This window comes from Tursiops truncatus, chromosome 7 (assembly GCF_011762595.2).
Source record: "Tursiops truncatus isolate mTurTru1 chromosome 7, mTurTru1.mat.Y, whole genome shotgun sequence".
Classification (NCBI taxonomy): domain Eukaryota; kingdom Metazoa; phylum Chordata; class Mammalia; order Artiodactyla; family Delphinidae; genus Tursiops; species Tursiops truncatus.
Window position 1 is genome coordinate 63,025,590 of NC_047040.1, and position 19,104 is coordinate 63,044,693.

At 39.7% G+C, this 19,104-nt stretch overlaps 1 protein-coding gene across 5 annotated transcripts in view; it reads right to left on the reverse strand.

Moving 5' to 3' along the window:
- Positions 1-19,104, reverse strand: part of NOSTRIN (nitric oxide synthase trafficking) — a 77,138-nt gene that overhangs the window by 28,297 nt on the left and 29,737 nt on the right. For all 5 annotated transcript variants that reach the window (XM_073807608.1, XM_073807610.1, XM_019923149.3 and 2 more), the window contains 7 exons: positions 18,914-18,976; positions 18,631-18,712; positions 16,359-16,421; positions 13,665-13,763; positions 7,537-7,662; positions 2,714-2,812; positions 2,491-2,616 (listed from right to left, as the gene is read on the reverse strand). In XM_073807608.1, coding sequence (XP_073663709.1) covers positions 2,491-2,616; positions 2,714-2,812; positions 7,537-7,662; positions 13,665-13,763; positions 16,359-16,421; positions 18,631-18,712; positions 18,914-18,976 — 658 coding nt within the window. The remainder of the gene's footprint in view (positions 1-2,490; positions 2,617-2,713; positions 2,813-7,536; positions 7,663-13,664; positions 13,764-16,358; positions 16,422-18,630; positions 18,713-18,913; positions 18,977-19,104) is intronic.

Here is a 19,104-nt window from a genome sequence, read left to right on the forward strand (position 1 = left end):
TCTGACAAGGGGTTAATATCCAAAATATACAAGGAACTCATACAACTCAACATCAAAAAAACCAAACAACCCAATTAAAAACTGGGCAGAGGACCTGAATAGACATTTTTCCAGAGAAGACGTACACATGGCTAACAGGCACATGAAAAGATGCTCAACATTACTAATCATCAGGGAAATGCAAATCAGAACCACAGTGAGCTATCACCTCACACCTGTCAGAACGGCCATCATTAAAAAGACAACAAATAAGTGTTGGTGAGGATATGGGGAAAAGGGAACTGTGGTACACTGTTGGTAGAAACTACCATACAATCCAGCAGTTCTACTCCTGGGTATATACCTGACGAAAGCAAAAACATTAATTTGAAAAGATATATGCACCCCAGTGTTCATTGCAGCATTACTTACAATAGCCAAGATACTGAAGCAACCTAAGTTCCCATCAATAGATGAATGGATAAAGAAGATTTGTCATATATATAATGGAATATTACTCAGCCACAAAAAAGAATGAAATCTTGCCATTTGTGACAACATGGATGGACCTAGAAGGTATTATTCTAAATGAAATAAGCCAGACAGAGAAAAACAAATATTGCATGATTTCACTTACAGTGGAATCTAAAAAAACAAAGGAACAAACACAACTAAACAAAAACAGAATCATAGGTATAGAGAACAAACAGGTGGTTGACGGGGAGAGGGTAGAGGAAGAAAGAAATAGGTGAGAGAGATTTAAGAGGTACAAACTTTCAGTTACACAATAAATGAATCATAGGTATGAAATGTACATTGTGGGGAATATTAGTCAATAATAATGTGATAACTTTGTAGGGTTACAGATAACAACTAACTTTATCATGGTGATCATTTTGTAATGTATAGAAATATCGAATCACTGTATTGTGGTCCAGGAACTAACATCATGTTGTAGGTCAATTATACTTCAAAAACAAACAAGCTCATAGAAAAAGATCAGATTTGTGGTTACCCGAGGTGGGCGCTGGGGAGAGGAGGAATTGGATGAAGGTGGTCAAAAGGTACAAACTTCCAGTTACAAGATAAGTAAGTACTGGGCATGTAACGCACAGCATGATAATAGAATGAACACTGCTGTGTGTTATATATGAAAGCTGTTAGGATAGTAAACCCTAAGAGTTCTCATCACAAGGAAAAAGTTTTTTTTTCTATTTTTTTAAGGTTCTATCTATATGAGAACGGATGTTCACTAAACTCGTGTAATCATTTCATGATGTATGTAAGTCAAATCATTATGCTGTACACCTGAAACATACAGTGCTGTATACCTGAAACATACAGTGCTGTATGTTCATTATATCTCAATAAAACCAGAAGAAAAAAGAAAAGATATAATCCTTTAATTAGGTTAAAGTTTTTCAAAGGCAAGGACCAGAAAATAATTTGCACCTCCTAAGATTCATGCCTCTGTGTGATCCCTTCCCCTTGAGTGTGGGCTGTTTATTGACTTGCTTCTAACAAATAGAATCTGATGAGATGTCACTTCTGAGATTAGCTTATAAAAGACTATGCTTCCATCTTGGACACTCTGGCTCTGTCTCTCCTGCATTGCTAGTTCCAGGGGAAGCAGGCTGATATGCTGTGAGCTCTCCATAGATGGAGAGACCCACACGGCAAGGAACTGATATCTCCAGCTAAAACCGTTCCCCAGGACCAGAGGCTTGCCATCAGCCACGTGAGTGAGCTTAGAAGCGGATCATCTCCCAGTAGAGCACTGAGATGTCTGCGGTCCCAGCTGACACCTTGATTACAGCCCTGTGTGGGACTCGGGCACCCAGCTAACCCACACCTGGATTTCTGACCCACAGAAACTCTGAGATAATAAATGTTTGCTTCAAGCTGTTGAGTTTGGGGGTAAGTTGTTATGCAGCAATAGACAAACCAATGTGATACACAGTATTTATAGAGTGTGAAGATTCAGTCTTGGGGGGAGGGACAGATCAGGAGTTTGGGATTGACATGTACACACTGCTATATTTAAAATAACCAACAAGGACCTACTGTATAGCACAGGGAACTCCGCTCAGTACTCTGTAATAACCTAAATGGGAAAAGAATTTATAAAGGAATAGATACATGTATATGTGTAACTGAATCACTTCGCTGTACACCTGAAACTAACACAACGTTGTTAATCAACTATGTTCCAATATAAAATTAAAAAAATTTTTTAAATTAAAAAAGTAAATGAAATGAAATATTTCCTTCAAAAAAAAAAAAAAAGATTCAGGCTAAAACCCTGTTTGGAGTTCTTCCCTTGCAGAGAATACCAAAGACAGGTTTGCATTGCCCAGTCTGTAAACCACACAGTTTTTAAATTTATACGGACTGTGAAAAAGTCAATATTTTTGTTTCCTTTACAATTGCTCTCAATTCTTTTCAAAATGAATCCCTCAGTATATGACTAAGGTTTCCCATGAATGAAACTTCCTTCCATCCCATACTTACAAAGTAATCAGTTAATAGGAACTCAGATTTATTTTCTGTAGATGAAACTGCGGTTTCTTCCACGAGAGCCTGGATATCATTTTCGACATCTATCTTGCTGATGGCGCAGTGGATCTGCGTGTGGCACTGCAATGCCGAGGAAAGCAGAACAAGGTTGCAGAGGACATGTTTCCCGCCAGTTCTTACCATGAATACCAGAGATGGCGAATTCTTTACTACTCACTGTGGTCAGGGTTTGGCCAAAAACAGAAATATGTTGTGAGTACTGGTTTAAGTTATTGCATAAGAGTTGAATTCTTTCCTTCTCCAGCTCCAGGATGCTCTGAGAAGGATGAAAAATGAGATTAGATCAGCCCACTGTTATACAAAACTGAAGTCACCCACTAAGCACAAACACAACAAAGAAAGTCTGAGTGAGCCGTCCTGTCTGTGCCTCTTGATTACATTATATGCACACTGTGGAGGGGGGTAGTTTCCCAGGACAGGAATGTGATTTGATGTCTGTCTTATTTTATCCTCCATTAGGATCAATTTAACTCACACACTTTCTCCAGGCTTTTGTGGGCCAAAAAGCACATAGGTTGATGCCACAGGTTACCTGATGTTCACGAAGAAGGGGGAGAAAGGAATCATTTGAAAAGAATCTGTGGGTTCCAAAAAAAGAATGAAGACCAGTAAAACCCACGTCTGTATCTTGGAAATGCAGTCAGACACTAAGTATTTCTAGAATTGTTTGCAGCACATACAAGGCATTCTGCCGGTTCCGGCAGGGACAACGATGATGAGATGCAAATTCTCTGCTTAAGGAAATTATGTGATGAGAGCAGAAGCTTAAAGTCTGATCAATTCATCATCCTGACCTAAAATTAGGCCTGGGGGTCAGAGACCACTCTTGGAAGGTGGCAACACAGCCTCCCTGTTTTATGCGGGATGACAAAAATTCCACTTTTAGAGTTTTATGGCTTTTAGCTAGGAAGAGTAAATAGAGTAAGGGAGGTCACATTTGCCTTGTCAGCCATTAACATTTTAGAAAAAGTTAGTTATTTGACTCTCACCCCTCACTGCTAGCTGAGCTACAGACTGTTTGTTTTGAGGAAATACAGGGACGCTCAGCAACTAGGCATTGTTCAAGAAGGCTGGGTCAAGTGGAAATGCAGGGGGCATTCCTAAGCCTTGTGAGGGCCATAGGAGGCTGCTGGGTATGTGCCCAGAAGCCCATGGGCTTCGACAGAGGTGGCAAGAGTCCAAGACAACATGCCTCATCCCGTTTCTGTAAGGACAAGGCCTGGGCTTTCCCCCTTTATCCAGAGGCTAGGTTGGTTCCTTTCATACCCGCCATCCCACCCTGCTTCTTCCCACACAGTAAAGAGTACTCATCAACAGTCTTTCCTGAAGAAGAAAGCCTTCTTGGGCAAATTGGTGGGTGGCATTATCGTGGAAGTAAGAAGGGCGGACTGTGTCTCAAGGCCTTTGGTAGGGTGGAGGTGGGGAGACATCACAAAGGCCACTGGCTTCTCCCATCCTGTCTTTCAGCACACCTGCAGGGGCCACTAGCCTGTCCAGCCTGGTGTTCCTTTATACCCTTGTGTGTAGACTGCGTTCACATCCTGCTGTTATTTAATCTATGGTATATAATCATTAAATTTTCAAGAAATTTATTTGTGTAATAGTTACATAAAGTTTACCTGTTAACCAGTTTTAAGTGTACAGTTCAGTTAAGTCCATTCACATCATTGTGAAACCATCACCACTACTCATATCCAGAACTTTTTTCATCTTGCAAAACTGAAGCTCTGTACCCATTGACAATAATTCCCCATTCTCTCTCCCCTCATCTCCCCTGGCAGCCACCATTCTACTTGTTGTCTTCCATGAATTTGACTACCCTAGGTATCTCTTATAAGAGGAATCATACAATATTTGTCTTTTTGTGTCTGGTTTATTTCACTTAGCATAAAGTCTTCAATATTCATGCACATTGTAGCCTGTGTCAGAATTTCCTTCTTTTTTAAGGCTGAATAATGTTCCATTGTCTGTACTTACCACAGGTTGTTTACTAGTATATAGTCATTTTAATGCTGCTATTAAATGCAAGTGGTAAGAAGCTGGCAGTAACTGTGAACATCTGTGTCAACCACATGCAGATTTCAATTCTGTACCAAGTGTCCTGACATTTGAATCGGGAAGCCTAGAGCTCTGTTCCCCCATGGCTACCTTTTTTGTCTAGTCAGAAGCTGCATAATTTTTGTAAGTCAATGGGAATGAAATACCTTTGTTTCTGCTCTTGGTCTCCTGAGTTCTTCTCCAAAATCTCAAGTACCAGCCATTTAAATGTGCCCTCTGTCCCCCAGGTACAGGTTTAAAGACACAGAAGAGTAGCCTAGCAAATGTAATGCTTCATCAAAGGGCATGAATCATATGCCTCCTCTAACAAATATGTAAAATAAATTCTGCTCAGTGTCTTAGACCTCAAGTGGGATAGTCATCAAAAAGAAAGAGTCTTTATATTATGGGAAAAGATCTAGAAAGCAGCTGTTCTAGTTTAGCACCATGAGCAAAGGACAGGACAGAAAACAAAAGCCAGGTTTGGGGAACACACATCCCTGCTGGGCAGCTGTTTCTTTACTGTGATAAGTGCTGAGCCACTAGCATCAATCTGAGACTAGAATAACCAGTGTCCCTTGGTGGCGATGGCAATATTTAAAAGATTTTAATTTCATTTCAGGGAAATCATTAAGATGATCTTCTATGTCTGCTCGTGAAGAGAGGCTGAGACAAATTCCACTGTGGGAAGTGGAAATCCGTATCTCATTTAATGAATTATTGCTTTCTATTATTTTGTTCTTTTTGTATAAAATAGGTCATAGAGAAGCAAGATACTCTGGAGGACCTCAAATTATCCTCCTGTGCTTTCATAATAGCACATGAGAGGAAAGTGGGATCAAAGAGTTATCAAGGAAGAGTAAATGGAGAGGCTGTCTGGGGCCCAGGCTTCATGATGATGCACACTCTTCATTCATTCTTTTCACTTCCTGCTGTCCTGACCTTCCGGTTTGTACTACCCGGGGAGATTGGAATGACTTCATTTTCATCTAAATTGTTTTCATAAAACTGATCAAAGAAGTACCTTGTTTTTTCTATAGCACGAACTCTCAAACTTCAGTACGTCTAGAGATCACCTAGACCCCTTCCTAAAATCATTCAGAAGTTCTGACTTACCCCGTCTAGGAAGGCACTCAGGAATCTGAATTTTAACAAGCACCCTTGACATTGTCTTGGGGCCATAAAGGGCTACAAGAAAATAAATTTTAAAATCATTTATAATTCTTCCACGTAGAGATGACCACTGTTAACATTTTGATGTATTTTAGTCTGTCGAGGTATGTGTATGTATGATTTTATCTTCCTAGTTATCAACCAAATTATTCAAATTGGTATCCTGTTTTTTCACTTAACATTATACATAAGCAGTTTCCAATGCCACTAGTCTCCAAAACACCATTTTAATTAATAGTGCCTTGTGTAGAGTGTATTGATTTATTTAGTCATCTCCTTAATTTTGGCCATTTGTATTACTTCTTCCCTTTTACTTTTAATGTATTTTTAACAGAAATCTGTATTTTGTTTTTCATCTACTTCCTCAAGATGGATTTATGGAAAGGAAATTAGGTTTTTCAACCGAGGTTCTAGGAGAGAATTAAACCCTAATGTCCTAAGGCATCTGTTATCTGCAATGAGTTACCATTGCTTCTCTGCATCTAGAGGCTATTAGTCACTACCATCCTTGGGGAACTGAGAAAACAGTCACTCACATTATTTTCTGTGTTCCGTGGTTCAGATGAGGAACACTAGTTGATAATGTGAACATTTTTAAGGCTGTTTGCATTTATTGCAAAAGGCTTTCTAAAATAATTCCTCTAGTAAATACTAACAGTACCAAACATTTGATTTGTGGTCACTTTTGATAGAGTGGCTATTATTATCATTATCGTTATTACTATTTGGCCACACTGAGCTTTCCACACTTCTAATAAAATTCCATTTTAATTGAGTTCAGCCCACTTTTGTTATGTGTCTTCATGAATATCACATTTTACTCCTGTTGTTTGCAAACAACAGAGAATGAGGAATACATAGTGTAATATGTGAGTCAATGACTTGTTGGTATAGACTGAGTATGTACAAGCCAACGAAATACTAAGTAAGGGAATCCTTATTGGTTACAGTTAGGCAAGGATGACTCGACAGGAGTATCTCAAGTGGGTCTAGTAGGGCTTGGTTTGGCACTCAGGGGGCAGAGGCTAGCTCTAAGCAAGAGGATAAGCTTAGAACTTAAACTTAGAACTCTTATGGGAGTAAGAGGAACTGTGTGAACTCAAAGGAAGAGGGGGGAGAAATACGAGTGGCCTCCAGCATGGTGGTAGCAATAAACCAGGAAACAAAGAGGATGAAAGGAACCTTTCTTTTTTTATGGAGATTCTGACTTGTAGTAGATTCTCTACCTGATTTGGATTCTAATTAAAAAACCTAGAGTCTTAAATATTTTTAAAGCTCAGTTGAAAGAAGCTCTTTTGAAAGGTAAATGATATACATCTTGTCACCATCACGAAGACCTTATAAGCAAAGAAGATAATTTCCATAGTTTCAACATAAAAGTTGGGACTGCTGAAAGCAGGCTGGGGTGGAAGGAGAAGGTGGAGGAGGTCCCTAACAGGAGAAAAGGACACTGAGAAAAAGGAAGGAGAGACCTAGTAAGAGCCTCTGATAAGGGTCCTTAGTAACAGCAATACCTAACACATCTCGAAGGCCAGCTAGACGTCCGCTACACCAGGAATCCTGGCAGCCATACCAGTAAGAATCATAATTATCTCCTGTTGTTGTGATATAGATAGAAAAATGAGACGGATGGAGACATCTAGGTTAAGTGTTGTTCTCATAGCCCTTGAAGGGTGCCTAGAAGATAGAATGCGAGCAGTGATTTCTCTCCCACACAAAGCTCTTTGGAAAAAGAAAGAAAGAAAAAAAAAACTTGAATGCATAACTTACCTGGAAGCAATTTTCCAGTGTGTTCTCCCATTTCAGTCTGGTAGAACAGCTGGCCATGTTTTTTTGGTAGTAATTTTCATCTTCTTTTGACAACTTCTCAGTTGATTTTTTCAGTTTATTGAGGAGCTAAGGTAAAACATCAGTGTCACATATTTATGAACGCATTTATGAAAGCCCTTTGTAATTCTGGAGAAAGAATTATATGCATCCCAACGATGGTTTCTCATCTCCCAGCTAAAGTCATAAACAGTGACGAGAGATGACAAAATCAAAGACCTTTCTCAGAAAACAGGGATGTCAGAACTGAAAGGAAACCTAAGAGCCTTTCAATAGGATTCCTACAATTTTTCACATGAGGAAATGGAGGTCCTTAAATACCATGTGATATGCCCACTTTCATCAGATGAAGGAAGAGGTCAAATGACAGGTGCAGAGAAGCAAGTACAGATCAGGAACCTCCAACTCAAGACTGTAATCTACCATTGATTCCCGTTCTCTTATTTCGTAAATCCTTCAGGCCTCCGCATTTCTTACCGGGACAGGTAGAGATTTGCACAATCAGATAATTTATAAAACTAGCATTAGGCCTGGAGACCATCCTCTCACTTCACTTTCACTATTTAAACTCTGCATTATAACTCTGGAATCAGACTTCAGGATTAGAGTCCTGGTTCTGACTACGAGTGAGTTACTTAAATTTCAAAAGCCACAGTTTTCTCATCTCTGTGACGGGGACAGCGATGCTCCCACTTCACTGTGTTGCTCTGAGGAATCAAGCAGGTGATACAGGTAAGGAACAGGGCACACTGCTTGACAGTTAGTATAGCACTCAAAGACTAGTGAGTGTTACTATTACTAGTAAAGAAAGAGCCTGAGATACATGCCATTGTTCACTGCAAGTTATGGACAGCTTGACAAATGCTTTCCTGTTATCCTGACCCCCAATGATACGCTCCTTCACAAAGAGCCCCTTCTAGCCAGTCACCAAAATTGGCCATCCTGATTGTGAAAATCAAAGTAATACAAAACTCTCTGGACCAGGGTAGTTTGAATTGAATTCTCAAAATGCTCAGACACATAATTTCACATCTCTGAGAAAGGAAGAAGTTGTATTTACATGAATGATTCTCAGACTTTAATATGCCTAGGAATGACCAGAGATTCTTGGAAAATTGCATATTTTCAGGGTTCCACCAATAGCAATACTGATTCAGTAGCTCGGTAGTGGGATCGGGAAATCTGAATTTTCACTGCCTCCTCAGATGATTCTGATGCAAATGGTCCTCAAGCCACAGTCCAAGGAGTACCAAGGAGCCCTGTGATTTAAGCAGTTTAGGATTTTCAAGGACAGAGATAAAGGTTCTTAAGAATGCTCCTCTTTATGTTTAAGGACATTTTGACTAAAGTTTCAGTAGTGAAGAACATTCGTCCAAAATGCTGAATATTAACACCACTCACTTTATTATTCCAGTTGATATGCTAGCCATTCAACTGTCCCTCAGCTCTGATGTATGACCTACCCAGGACACGGATGGTTTTGTATATCAAATGTAATGAGCCATTTATCTATAGAGATATGAGCTTGTGAATTTTAGCCTGATAATGATACAGAGAAAGGGTTGAATGTGTACCATGGCTATACTTGGCTAAGTCATTGTTCTTTGATTCTTACTGAGTGTGCCCAGCAATGAGAACAGAGTCAATCTGGAGACTGATTGCACAAATCTCTACCTGTCCTGGTAAGAAATGCCAAGGCCTGAAGGATTTACAGAATAAGAGTACAGGAATCATTGGTAGATTACAGTCTTGAGTTGGAGGTTCCTGATCTGTACTTGCTTCTTCTCACCACTCACGTTCATCAGCCTACACTCTATAGCTATTGACTAGAAGTTTCTGCTCAGCAAATTTGCAGCAAATAACCCCAAACATATACAGAAGAAGAATGGAGACTCTTATATTCTTATTTAAGGAACTTCTCAGAAAATTTCCTAAAATTTGTCAAAGATAAATACTTTTTCTTTCCTCTTTTCTTTCTCTTGGAACAAACATCGATTCATTAATTCATTCATCAAACATTTCTTGACTGCCACACTGTGTCATGTACTAGACACTGGGAATAGATAAAGGAACTAGATAGGCTTCCTCTCTAGTCAAGGACCCACACAGGCCATTGTTATCCTGTTTGACAGATCCCAAGATGATAGAAGTATTCAGGTGTCACAGAGTGGGTGCTCACAGAAATGATCCCTGTGTGAATAAACCTAAAATGAAAGTAGGAATTGGTGAGGCAAAATAGCATGACATGATACCAAAAAATATTTTGGTGAGGTTGGAGCACACAGTTTGAGAGAAATAATAGCAAGTGAAAATGCTGAAAAGTTAAGCAAGGGCCAAGTCAGGGAGGGTCTTGAGGGCCACATAAAAGAGTTTGTGCTTTATCCTGAGGTCACCTGGAAACCTTTGAAGGCTTTTTAAAGAAGAATAATATGCTCAGATTCGAGTTCCAGAAAAGTCAGCTTGGCTTGTGTATGGGGGATAAGGAGAGGAAACACTGAAAGCCAAGACACCAATTTGTCAGTTGGAGTAACCCAAGCAGTGGTGACGGTGGCCTGGGAGAGAGTAGTGGCAGTGGGGATAAATATAAGTAGATAAATTCAGGAAGTATTTGGTTTAGGACTTAGAATTAGGAGGATATGGTAGATGGTGATATTCAAATATATAAAAAACAGAGGAATAAAAAATATTTTTGGTAGAGGGAAGTGATGGTTCTGATTTTGGATATTGAGTTTGAGATGCCAGAGAGCAGTTCAGAGACTGGTTTGGGCTGGAGATATAAGTTTGGGTATTGTCAGCAGAGACATGGTAGCCAAAGCCTTGAGAGTATATTTGTTGAGTACGTGCTATGTATTGAACACTTGATATTGAGAGTACTGTGTGGGACGCTGGAGATATGATGCCGAATAAAACAGAATGAGGCCCAGGAGAGAAATCATCAGGCACAACAACATAGAAAGTTCAGGCAGAACGAGGGAAGTCCATAAAGGAGCTTAAGAAAAAATTGACAGAAAGGAAAACCAGAAGAGTAAGATGGCGTTGTAGTTAAAAGAAGAGAATGTTTCTAGAAGGGGAAAGTCAATGATGCTTAATGCTTCTAAGAAATTAAATAAAGTCAGAACTGGAAAGCACCCATTAGCTTTAGCAACAAGGACCACGTATTCAATGGTAAGAACATTTCTAGCGAATTGGTGGGGAAAGCTTGGTCAGTGGTTTGAGGAGTGAATGGGAGATGAAGTGGAGACAGAGCACAGATAACCCTTCCAATAAATCTTATTGTAAAAAGAAAGAGATGATGATATCTGGAGAGGAGCAGGAATAGGAATATCAGGGAGACAAAGGGTGTCTCCCTGATTCTTCCTACTCTCCCAAGATAGAGGGAAGTTGAAAAGGCTGATTGGAAGCAACCCTTAGAGATACAGGAGAGAAGGGAATAATCCAGGGAAGGGCCTCTGAGAGGAGGCTGGGATGGGAATCAGAGCACAGGATGAAGAATTGGCCTGTCGCATTGCACACAGGACTTCAGTAGGGAGGTGGCTGTACTGACTTCTATTTACTCTGTGACGCTGGAGGCAAGATGGTCTGCTGAGAGTGGGTGGTGAGGATGGAGGAGCGAGAAGAATGGAGATGTAGATAAGCTCCTGGTGAGAACAAGGACTGCTGAGCAGGAAAACAGGAAGGATTGCTGAGCAGCACCAAACCAGCCCGGCTCAAGTGGGAGATCATGGGCACGTCTGTGTGAGATGCAAAAATGAATGCCGCCTTAGGCGTTGAGCTTTAGGACTAAAAAAGAGAAAGCTACCAGATAAAGTGATGACGATGGTAGGGGTCTGTGTTGTAATGACAGCCAAGGGCTATGGTTGACAGGACCAGGTGGAGGAGGGCAGGGGAGGATCATGAACTTCCGCCTCCCAGGGAGGCTGCTAATGAGGGAAGGAAGCAAAAATTTACCACTTAGCTGCCCACGCTTTTGCCTTTGTCATTCCTCGACATCAATAAAGAATAGCTTCTAATGAGGGCTCCAAATGCCTACAACGAGGTCCTGGGGCTTAGGTTTTTAACTTACTTTGGTTTTGCCTCCTCTTCGGAAGCTGTCTCATTATTCAGTACCTGTTATGGTCATTTCAAACTGTGAAGATTGACACAAGAACCTTGTAATATCTTGCTAACAATGAATCTAAGTTATTCAACTGATAGTTTCCTCAGATGAAATAATAGAATTACTTGGCAATGACAATTCTCTTTTTCTTTTAAGAATGTTTTGGGTTGCAGTGGTGCTGCCTGCACTTCCTTAGGGGGACTCCATCTCTGGCGGAAGATATTGACTATTTCAAAGGTTTCCAATCTGGGGCACATACCATAAGGGGTGTCCAAGATAATCTAATACTCCAATATTAGTTGTGTTCATTTTTGCCTAAAAAGAGTGTTCAAGCTTACTCTTATTCAATATATGAATTGATATTGGTGCCCATGTGTGGACAGTTGAGGATTCTGAAGTGTTCTGGAGCGAGAGTGGGCATTTTATAACATGAGAAGCTGATGTGGGTCCCACAAATGCTTTCACTCTCAACATCCTGGGACATGTGCCCATCGGCAGGAGTCTGGATCATACGGATTTACAGATTTATTATCCACTTTAATTAGGTTAACACACACAAAATGAACACATGCCTTAAAAAGATGTCTGCTACGAAGCTGTAGATTGATGTTAATACAAACAATGCAAGCACAAGAAAGCCACAGGAAAACGCCAGAGCTGACGCTTTCTCCCACTCCCGATTACAGGTGCATCATCACCCACATGAAAAGGCAAAAACTGGCATGATCTAGTGAGAGCTGATGAGAAGTTGACCAAGAAACTGACATTATCAAGAAGACATACTAGAAATACAAATTTATATTTACTATGGGTAAGGGTGAGCCTTGCCCCACATGTATATTTTGTCTGTATATGTCCCTTAATCACTATATGAAGACATCATGATTAGCTAATCACTGAAAATATTATTTCATTTTTACCACATCCTTCAAATATTTCTACTTTTTTATGTTGTATAATGTTCATAACATTAGTTTAATATAAAAAGTATTCTATATAATATACAAGATAGGTAAAGTACATTATATAATTCATTATGCTATGTGTATATATTTTTTACTTATTTGGGGTGTGAGCTGAGAGGTGTTTAATCGGGCTCCTTATCAAAAATATTGGAGGGGCTTCCCTGGTGGCGCAGTGGTTGAGAATCTGCTTGCTAATGCAGGGGACACGGGTTCACGCCCTGGTCTGGGAAGATCCCACATGCCGCGGAGCAACTAGGCCTGTGAGCCACAGCTACTGAGCCTGCGCGTCTGGAGCCTGTGCTCTGCAACAAGAGAGGCCGCAATAGCGAGGCCCGCGCATCGCGATGAAGAGTGGCCCCCGCTTGCCACAATTAGAGAAAGCCCTCGCACAGAAACGAAGACCCAACACAGCCCAAAATAAATTAATTAATTAATAAAAAAGAAAAAAAAAAAGAACTTAGCACAGTGCCCAGCACACAGTAGATAATTTAAAAATATATATATATTGGACACCACTGGTTTAATTTGTCATCTGTCAATAATACCTTTTGAAAATATATGAGGACTGGGACTTCCCTGGTGGTCCAGTGGGTAAAACTCTGAGCTCCCAATGCAGCGGGCCCAGGTTCGATCCCTGGTCAGGGAACTAGATCCCGCATGCATGCAGCAACTAAGAGTTCACATGCCGCAACTAAGAGTCTGCATGTTGCAACTAAGAAGCCCACATGCCGCAACTATGAGCCCGCATGCCACCAGGAAGATCCTGCGTGCCACAACTAAGACCCAGAGCAGCCAAAATAAATAAATATTGTTTTGGAAAAGATCTTTAAAAAATATATATATATGGAGACCAGGAATAACTTAGGATCCTTCTCATATTCTGCCACACTACAGCCCTGCAGAGACCCCGCACAGAGGGGGAATCAGCCACTTCTCCTGTGTTCATAGCTAAGGGCAGGAAGCCCATCCATCTCTAAGCCATATGCACTCAGCCGGCCATGAGAGGTTACCTTCTGCTTCTCCTTCTCGGTCGTAATTTGCTTGGAGCTTTCTACAAGATGGAAAAGCGCTTCATGCTTCTTGGTACTAACCATCAATTTCTTCTTGGCCTAGAGTCAAAAACATACAAAAAAAGCAAAAAAGGATCAGAAACTGCTATCAAGAGAAAAACTCTTCTGTTCTGGAACAAGTCATGTTCACGTGCTAGCTTGAATGATTGTGTATGTTTAGTTCTTCATTTCTGCCCTCACCTCAAAATCTGCCTAAAATATCACAGTGGCTAACATTTTGCCCTGAGAACCACTGTGTATTTTTTTCATTACACTGAGTTCATTCAAGAGGGTTATACATTTTTTTAAATCACCGAAGGCTTGCGAGTTTCCAAAACATTGTTCTAGCTAGCATAACGGAAGGCAATGGCTTTACCACCCCCCGTACCCCCGCCAAAAAAATCACAACAAACATGGAAGACTGCTGGCATCATTCTTTTAAATCTACCTGGCCACAATTGAGGTCATTTTAAGATGCTCTCTTAAAACTTAGAGCAAAAGGACAATTTTGCTCCCTGATGCCTGGGCTTGAGAGCTGGGCATCTGCCTGGCATCTCGTGAACTACCCTGCATTTGTGGTGGGCAGGCGGAGGGAGGGGTCAGGAAGGAAGCAGCATTCAAAGTCCCTTACTCTGCTGATGCCTCCAGCCTTGGCCTGGGTTATGATATGGGTGATCCGTCATTCCCTATACAGTCCCAGCTTGGCAGAACAGGATGCTCCAGAGATAAAGCCAACAGCATTTGGTTTGAGTTGGATTTAGCCTATTCAGGAACTGGGTTGATTGGAAGATGGTATGGTTTTTCACCTCAAGTTGCAATGACTGTAAAACCAGACAATGAAGGGAAAAGTCCAGGTCTTTCTTTCCCTAGGAAGTCAGAGGCAAAGCCTTCTGAAGGTCTCTAAACATATGAAACCTCTACAAAATGGATTTCAAGGAACAAGAAGCTCAGAGACCCTCCCCTCCACCTTCTGTCAGTCACATGCCTGCTGATAAATGAGAGTAGGAGCCAGGAGCATTTGGTTCTTTAAGGCTCTTCATTCGAGTCTCCAAAACAGACTACACCGCATTACTGACATGCTGAATCCCTTGAATTGTAACTGGAGAGAAAGCTATTATAGTGCAAGCATTTTATGTTCTCTAATTTCTCTGTCAATCTTCACAAAAAATAAAATCGTTCTATTTAGAAAAATTACTTGATGGAAACTGGGAAATAAAAAAAGATTTTTTTTTTTGTTCCTGAAAGCAGCAGCAGTTACTGAGCAGTTTCTCTTTTGGTCCATTGTATTGCATTTCCTGTGAAAGCTGAATATTTACAGAATGTATTTTTAAAAACAAATTCTGTTTAAGAAACCTCATAAAATCAAGAGCAAAACTGAAAACAAACGACTGGACCCTTGTTCATGGGACCTTTAAATATTCACTATAAAAGTGATTCTTGTGAGCATCCCTTTAACAGGACTGTTATTATGGGCATAGAAATTCATTTATCTCAAACATTTCTGATTAATGTCCTTGTCTTATGGGGTCCTTGGTTCCAGTAGGAGCTTCAGAGGCAACACTGAGGGCTGAGATGCGGCTGCCTGTTTCTGAGGGTGTCTCCGTTTTTTTTGCACTCATGGCCATCTACTTGGGAAAGAAAGTTCTCTTTGGGCACCAACCCTTTGGAGATGAAAGAGAGAATTTCAACTTTGGTAGCACAAGTCCCCTCAAAGGGAATCATTGGGTTTTCCGAGCAGATTCCCTTTCCACTGGCTTCTAGTCCTTCCTACTAGAAATGAATTCCTCCTAAACTGGATTGTTCTAGTGTATATATATATATATATAGAGAGAGAGAGAGAGAGAGAGAGGGGCACCACCTGTGATTATCTCTGCTTAAGACCCTGTAATGATATGCTCTAAATTTTCACACCAGGTCATAATTCCTCTCCTTAGAAGTCATTCACTCTTTCCTGCACACATGTTATCTAGCCAACTAAATTTTAAATTACATGGAAACAAGAACCATGTCTTAGTACAGTGTGGTGCACAAGGAATGGGCCGTACATACTTGTGAAACCAATACAGGAATCCCCCTTTACACATCTTTACCCACCCGTCACTGTGCTCCTCTCACTGGTGAGACAGAGATCATAAATGCTCTTATAAAAGATAAAACCAAAACTCAGTATTCATATCTTGCCCTAAGTTTCAAATTATACAGAGAGGCAGTCAGTGTAGGTAATGCTTAAGGGCAGTGACCTTGGAGCCCAGTGACTTGGAATAATTCTTGGTTCAACCATTAATCAGCTTTGTAACATTAAGCAATTATTAACCTCTGTGTCTCTGCTTCCCCACTCATCTATAAAATGGGACAACACAAGGTCATATAACACATTGGTTGGTTTTTGTGATGATTCAACACATAAATATATAGCACTTGACATACAATAAACACCACATGTTAGCTATAAATAAAAGTCATATTTAGAGTTCTGCTCCTCTATTGATTTAGTTGAAAGATATATCTATATAATAACTCAGACGAGAAAACATTTTGCTTTTCAGTTAGCACTTAGAAATACTGACACTAAAACACACGATCACATTTGTACAAAAGCCAAAAGCTTCAATCCTGAAAATTGGGTTTACACAAATGATATTTGTGTATACTTGCCTTAATTTGATGATTCCAGTTGCTAATGACAAGATTTGCTGTCTTTTCAACTTCATTATCAAGCTATAGAAGGGAAAAAAAGAAAAAAAAATTTTTTTTTGCTGTCTTCTTGTTGAGTCACAGTGCTGGCTTATTAATTCTGGTACAATTAGTAGCACAATTAAGTGGAATTTTAAAATCCTATAGAGGACATATTTCCTGAGAAAAGTAGTCGAGTCTCTTTTCCTCAGGTCAAGAATCTCTTCACAAGATTTACCCTGAATGTATTTGGTAAGATAATTATTTTTAATATATAACTCTGTAGAAACAATATAAATGGGTACAATCTGTGTGGAGGAGTATCTTGCATAGTTTGGTATCTCTTCCAGTCCCATTACTTCCTCTTCAGCATTATTCCATGTGGCCCAAATTTTAATACCATGAGATTCAGTAAAAGTCCTAGCAGTGCTAATTTTACTAACTGTCTTATTGCCTCTAAAGTGAATATTGCTTTAATTTCCAAAAGATTGAATTATTAACCATAATTAACTTTTTCTCCTACTTTAAAATAGCCAATGGGGCAGTAAATGATGAAAATGGAACTAGGCAACCTCCTGAGGAGATCAGACTTCAGTTAGTGCAGAACCTTTTCTCCTGAACCATAGACCTTTCTTCAAAACCCACAGATCAGCCATTACTCAACCACTCTGAGATCTAGCAACGCTGTACTTTTTTCTTTTTCAGTTCATTGAATTTGGAATATGTGGTTTAGCACAACACATACAATTAAAATAATTTTATGCACTATGTCACTTTTGACTCTATGTTGCCGAAATATGGAACAAGTTCACTTTAAAAAATTCGACTTTTTTGTGAGAAAATGTGGCAGGGTGATAGGGGTGCAACAGAGAGGGGCAAATGCTGAAAAGAAGATTATAAACTGGACCAGCATTCTGAGGCGACCATGACATTAATTATCTAAAGCACTGTGATCATAGCACTGTGACTAATTTAGTAAGTACTAAGGAAATTCTAGTAATTATCATATTATTATGTGGTATGAAAATATTTTGTTATTAATGAAGTATAGACTAGTGTTTGGCTTTTATTAAGTTGGTTTGCAAAGGCAGAAGATTATACTACTTTCTAGTAATTCCTGTAAACTTCCCCCATCACCCTAGCCCTAAGGAGAACATCCATTCTGGTAAAAATACATGGATGCCCACTAAACATCTATTCCATTTCCTGACTCAGTTTCATACGTTTGAATAAATTTTTTTTGGTATCATTTCTCTTCCATCAGGGCTTTCACAAATCCCCTCATCCTATGGACTTACCACCTTTAAGACCTGCTTTATCTGGCTGTGATCACTTGAAACTCCCCTTAGCCACTGCCCCTGCCCTTCTCAAATACCTCCTATTACTGCTCTGAACTTCTCACCTGTACCTGTCATTGACACAGATAATGACCATGACCCCATCCCTATCAGAGCTAAGCAGTGTTTATTAAATACCTCTTCATGTTGCCTGAAAATATATTTTAAAGTGCTTACTGACTGTATTACACGCAAATAAAAAGAAAATGGAACACAAATGAAATTGTTCTGGAAGGAAAAGTACACAGACAGACCAGAGAATATGCCATACAAGAGGACCAGGTGCCCTGAAAGAATTGTTTAGTTATTTTTCTTCAATTTTAAGGCTATTTGATGATTATACCTAGTATTTCTTTTACCTAATTCCAAGGTTATAAGTATAGAGAAGCATTTCCTTTAAAAAATTGCGTTTATAATTCTATTTACAAATGGTGTATCTATTCAGTGTAAAACAATGTAAATACAAAAAAGTACAAACAAATGAAATAAAAATAACCTCTAATTCCACTATCTAGAGATAATTCTTATCAACATTCTGGGGAGGTGCTTCTATGCATATATTCACACATTTATTTTACAAAACTGCAGTTATATTGTTAGATTTTCTCAGCTTGTTTTTTAATTTAGCACTACATCCCCATGTCATTAAATTCTGCTGCAATAAGATTTTTAATGGTTGCATAGTATTCCGTTGCTTGAATTCATTGTAATTTATTTTTGGATGATGAAGAAGTTTCCATTTATTCACTACTATAAACAATGCTTTAACAAACATCCTCGTACATAAATCTTTGGGTTTGTGTTTATTTTTATGATAAATTCCTGAAATGTAGGAGCACCTTTAGATCACCTTTTACTTCTTGAGCCAAAGACAGAAATCTTGCTTTAACAGGGAGAAAAGAAAGATTTTGACTCACTGATTTTCTCTTCTTTTCATGTGCACTCAGGACTTGATGAGTTGGTTTTACTGCTTCCAACTCAATTGCTTTGCCAAGTTTTCTGGAAATAGAACATGAAAGACACACAAGCCTAGTATTAGGATTTATATCTACTTTCCGAATTATTTTCTGGGGAAATAAAATGGTGTGTTAGGCATTATCTACTCAGTGCAAGTTTGCAGTGGAGTATTTGTAGCATACCCACTTTAAATATTTATGACTCCCTTTAGGGCTGGAGCAAGGCCAGCGTGTGCGTACTCACTGATGCAGGTCCGCTGCCGACTTCATGCCCTCCGAGACCCAGGCCCAGGCACTGACAACACAGCTGGAGGCAAAAACAAGGGAGCACAAGTGTGGGTGTCATTTTCCCAGGAGTCTGAGAAATAAAGCATCATGTCTGAGCCATTGCATTCGGCAACTGCACTCATATCCCTAATCCTATTTCAATTTCTC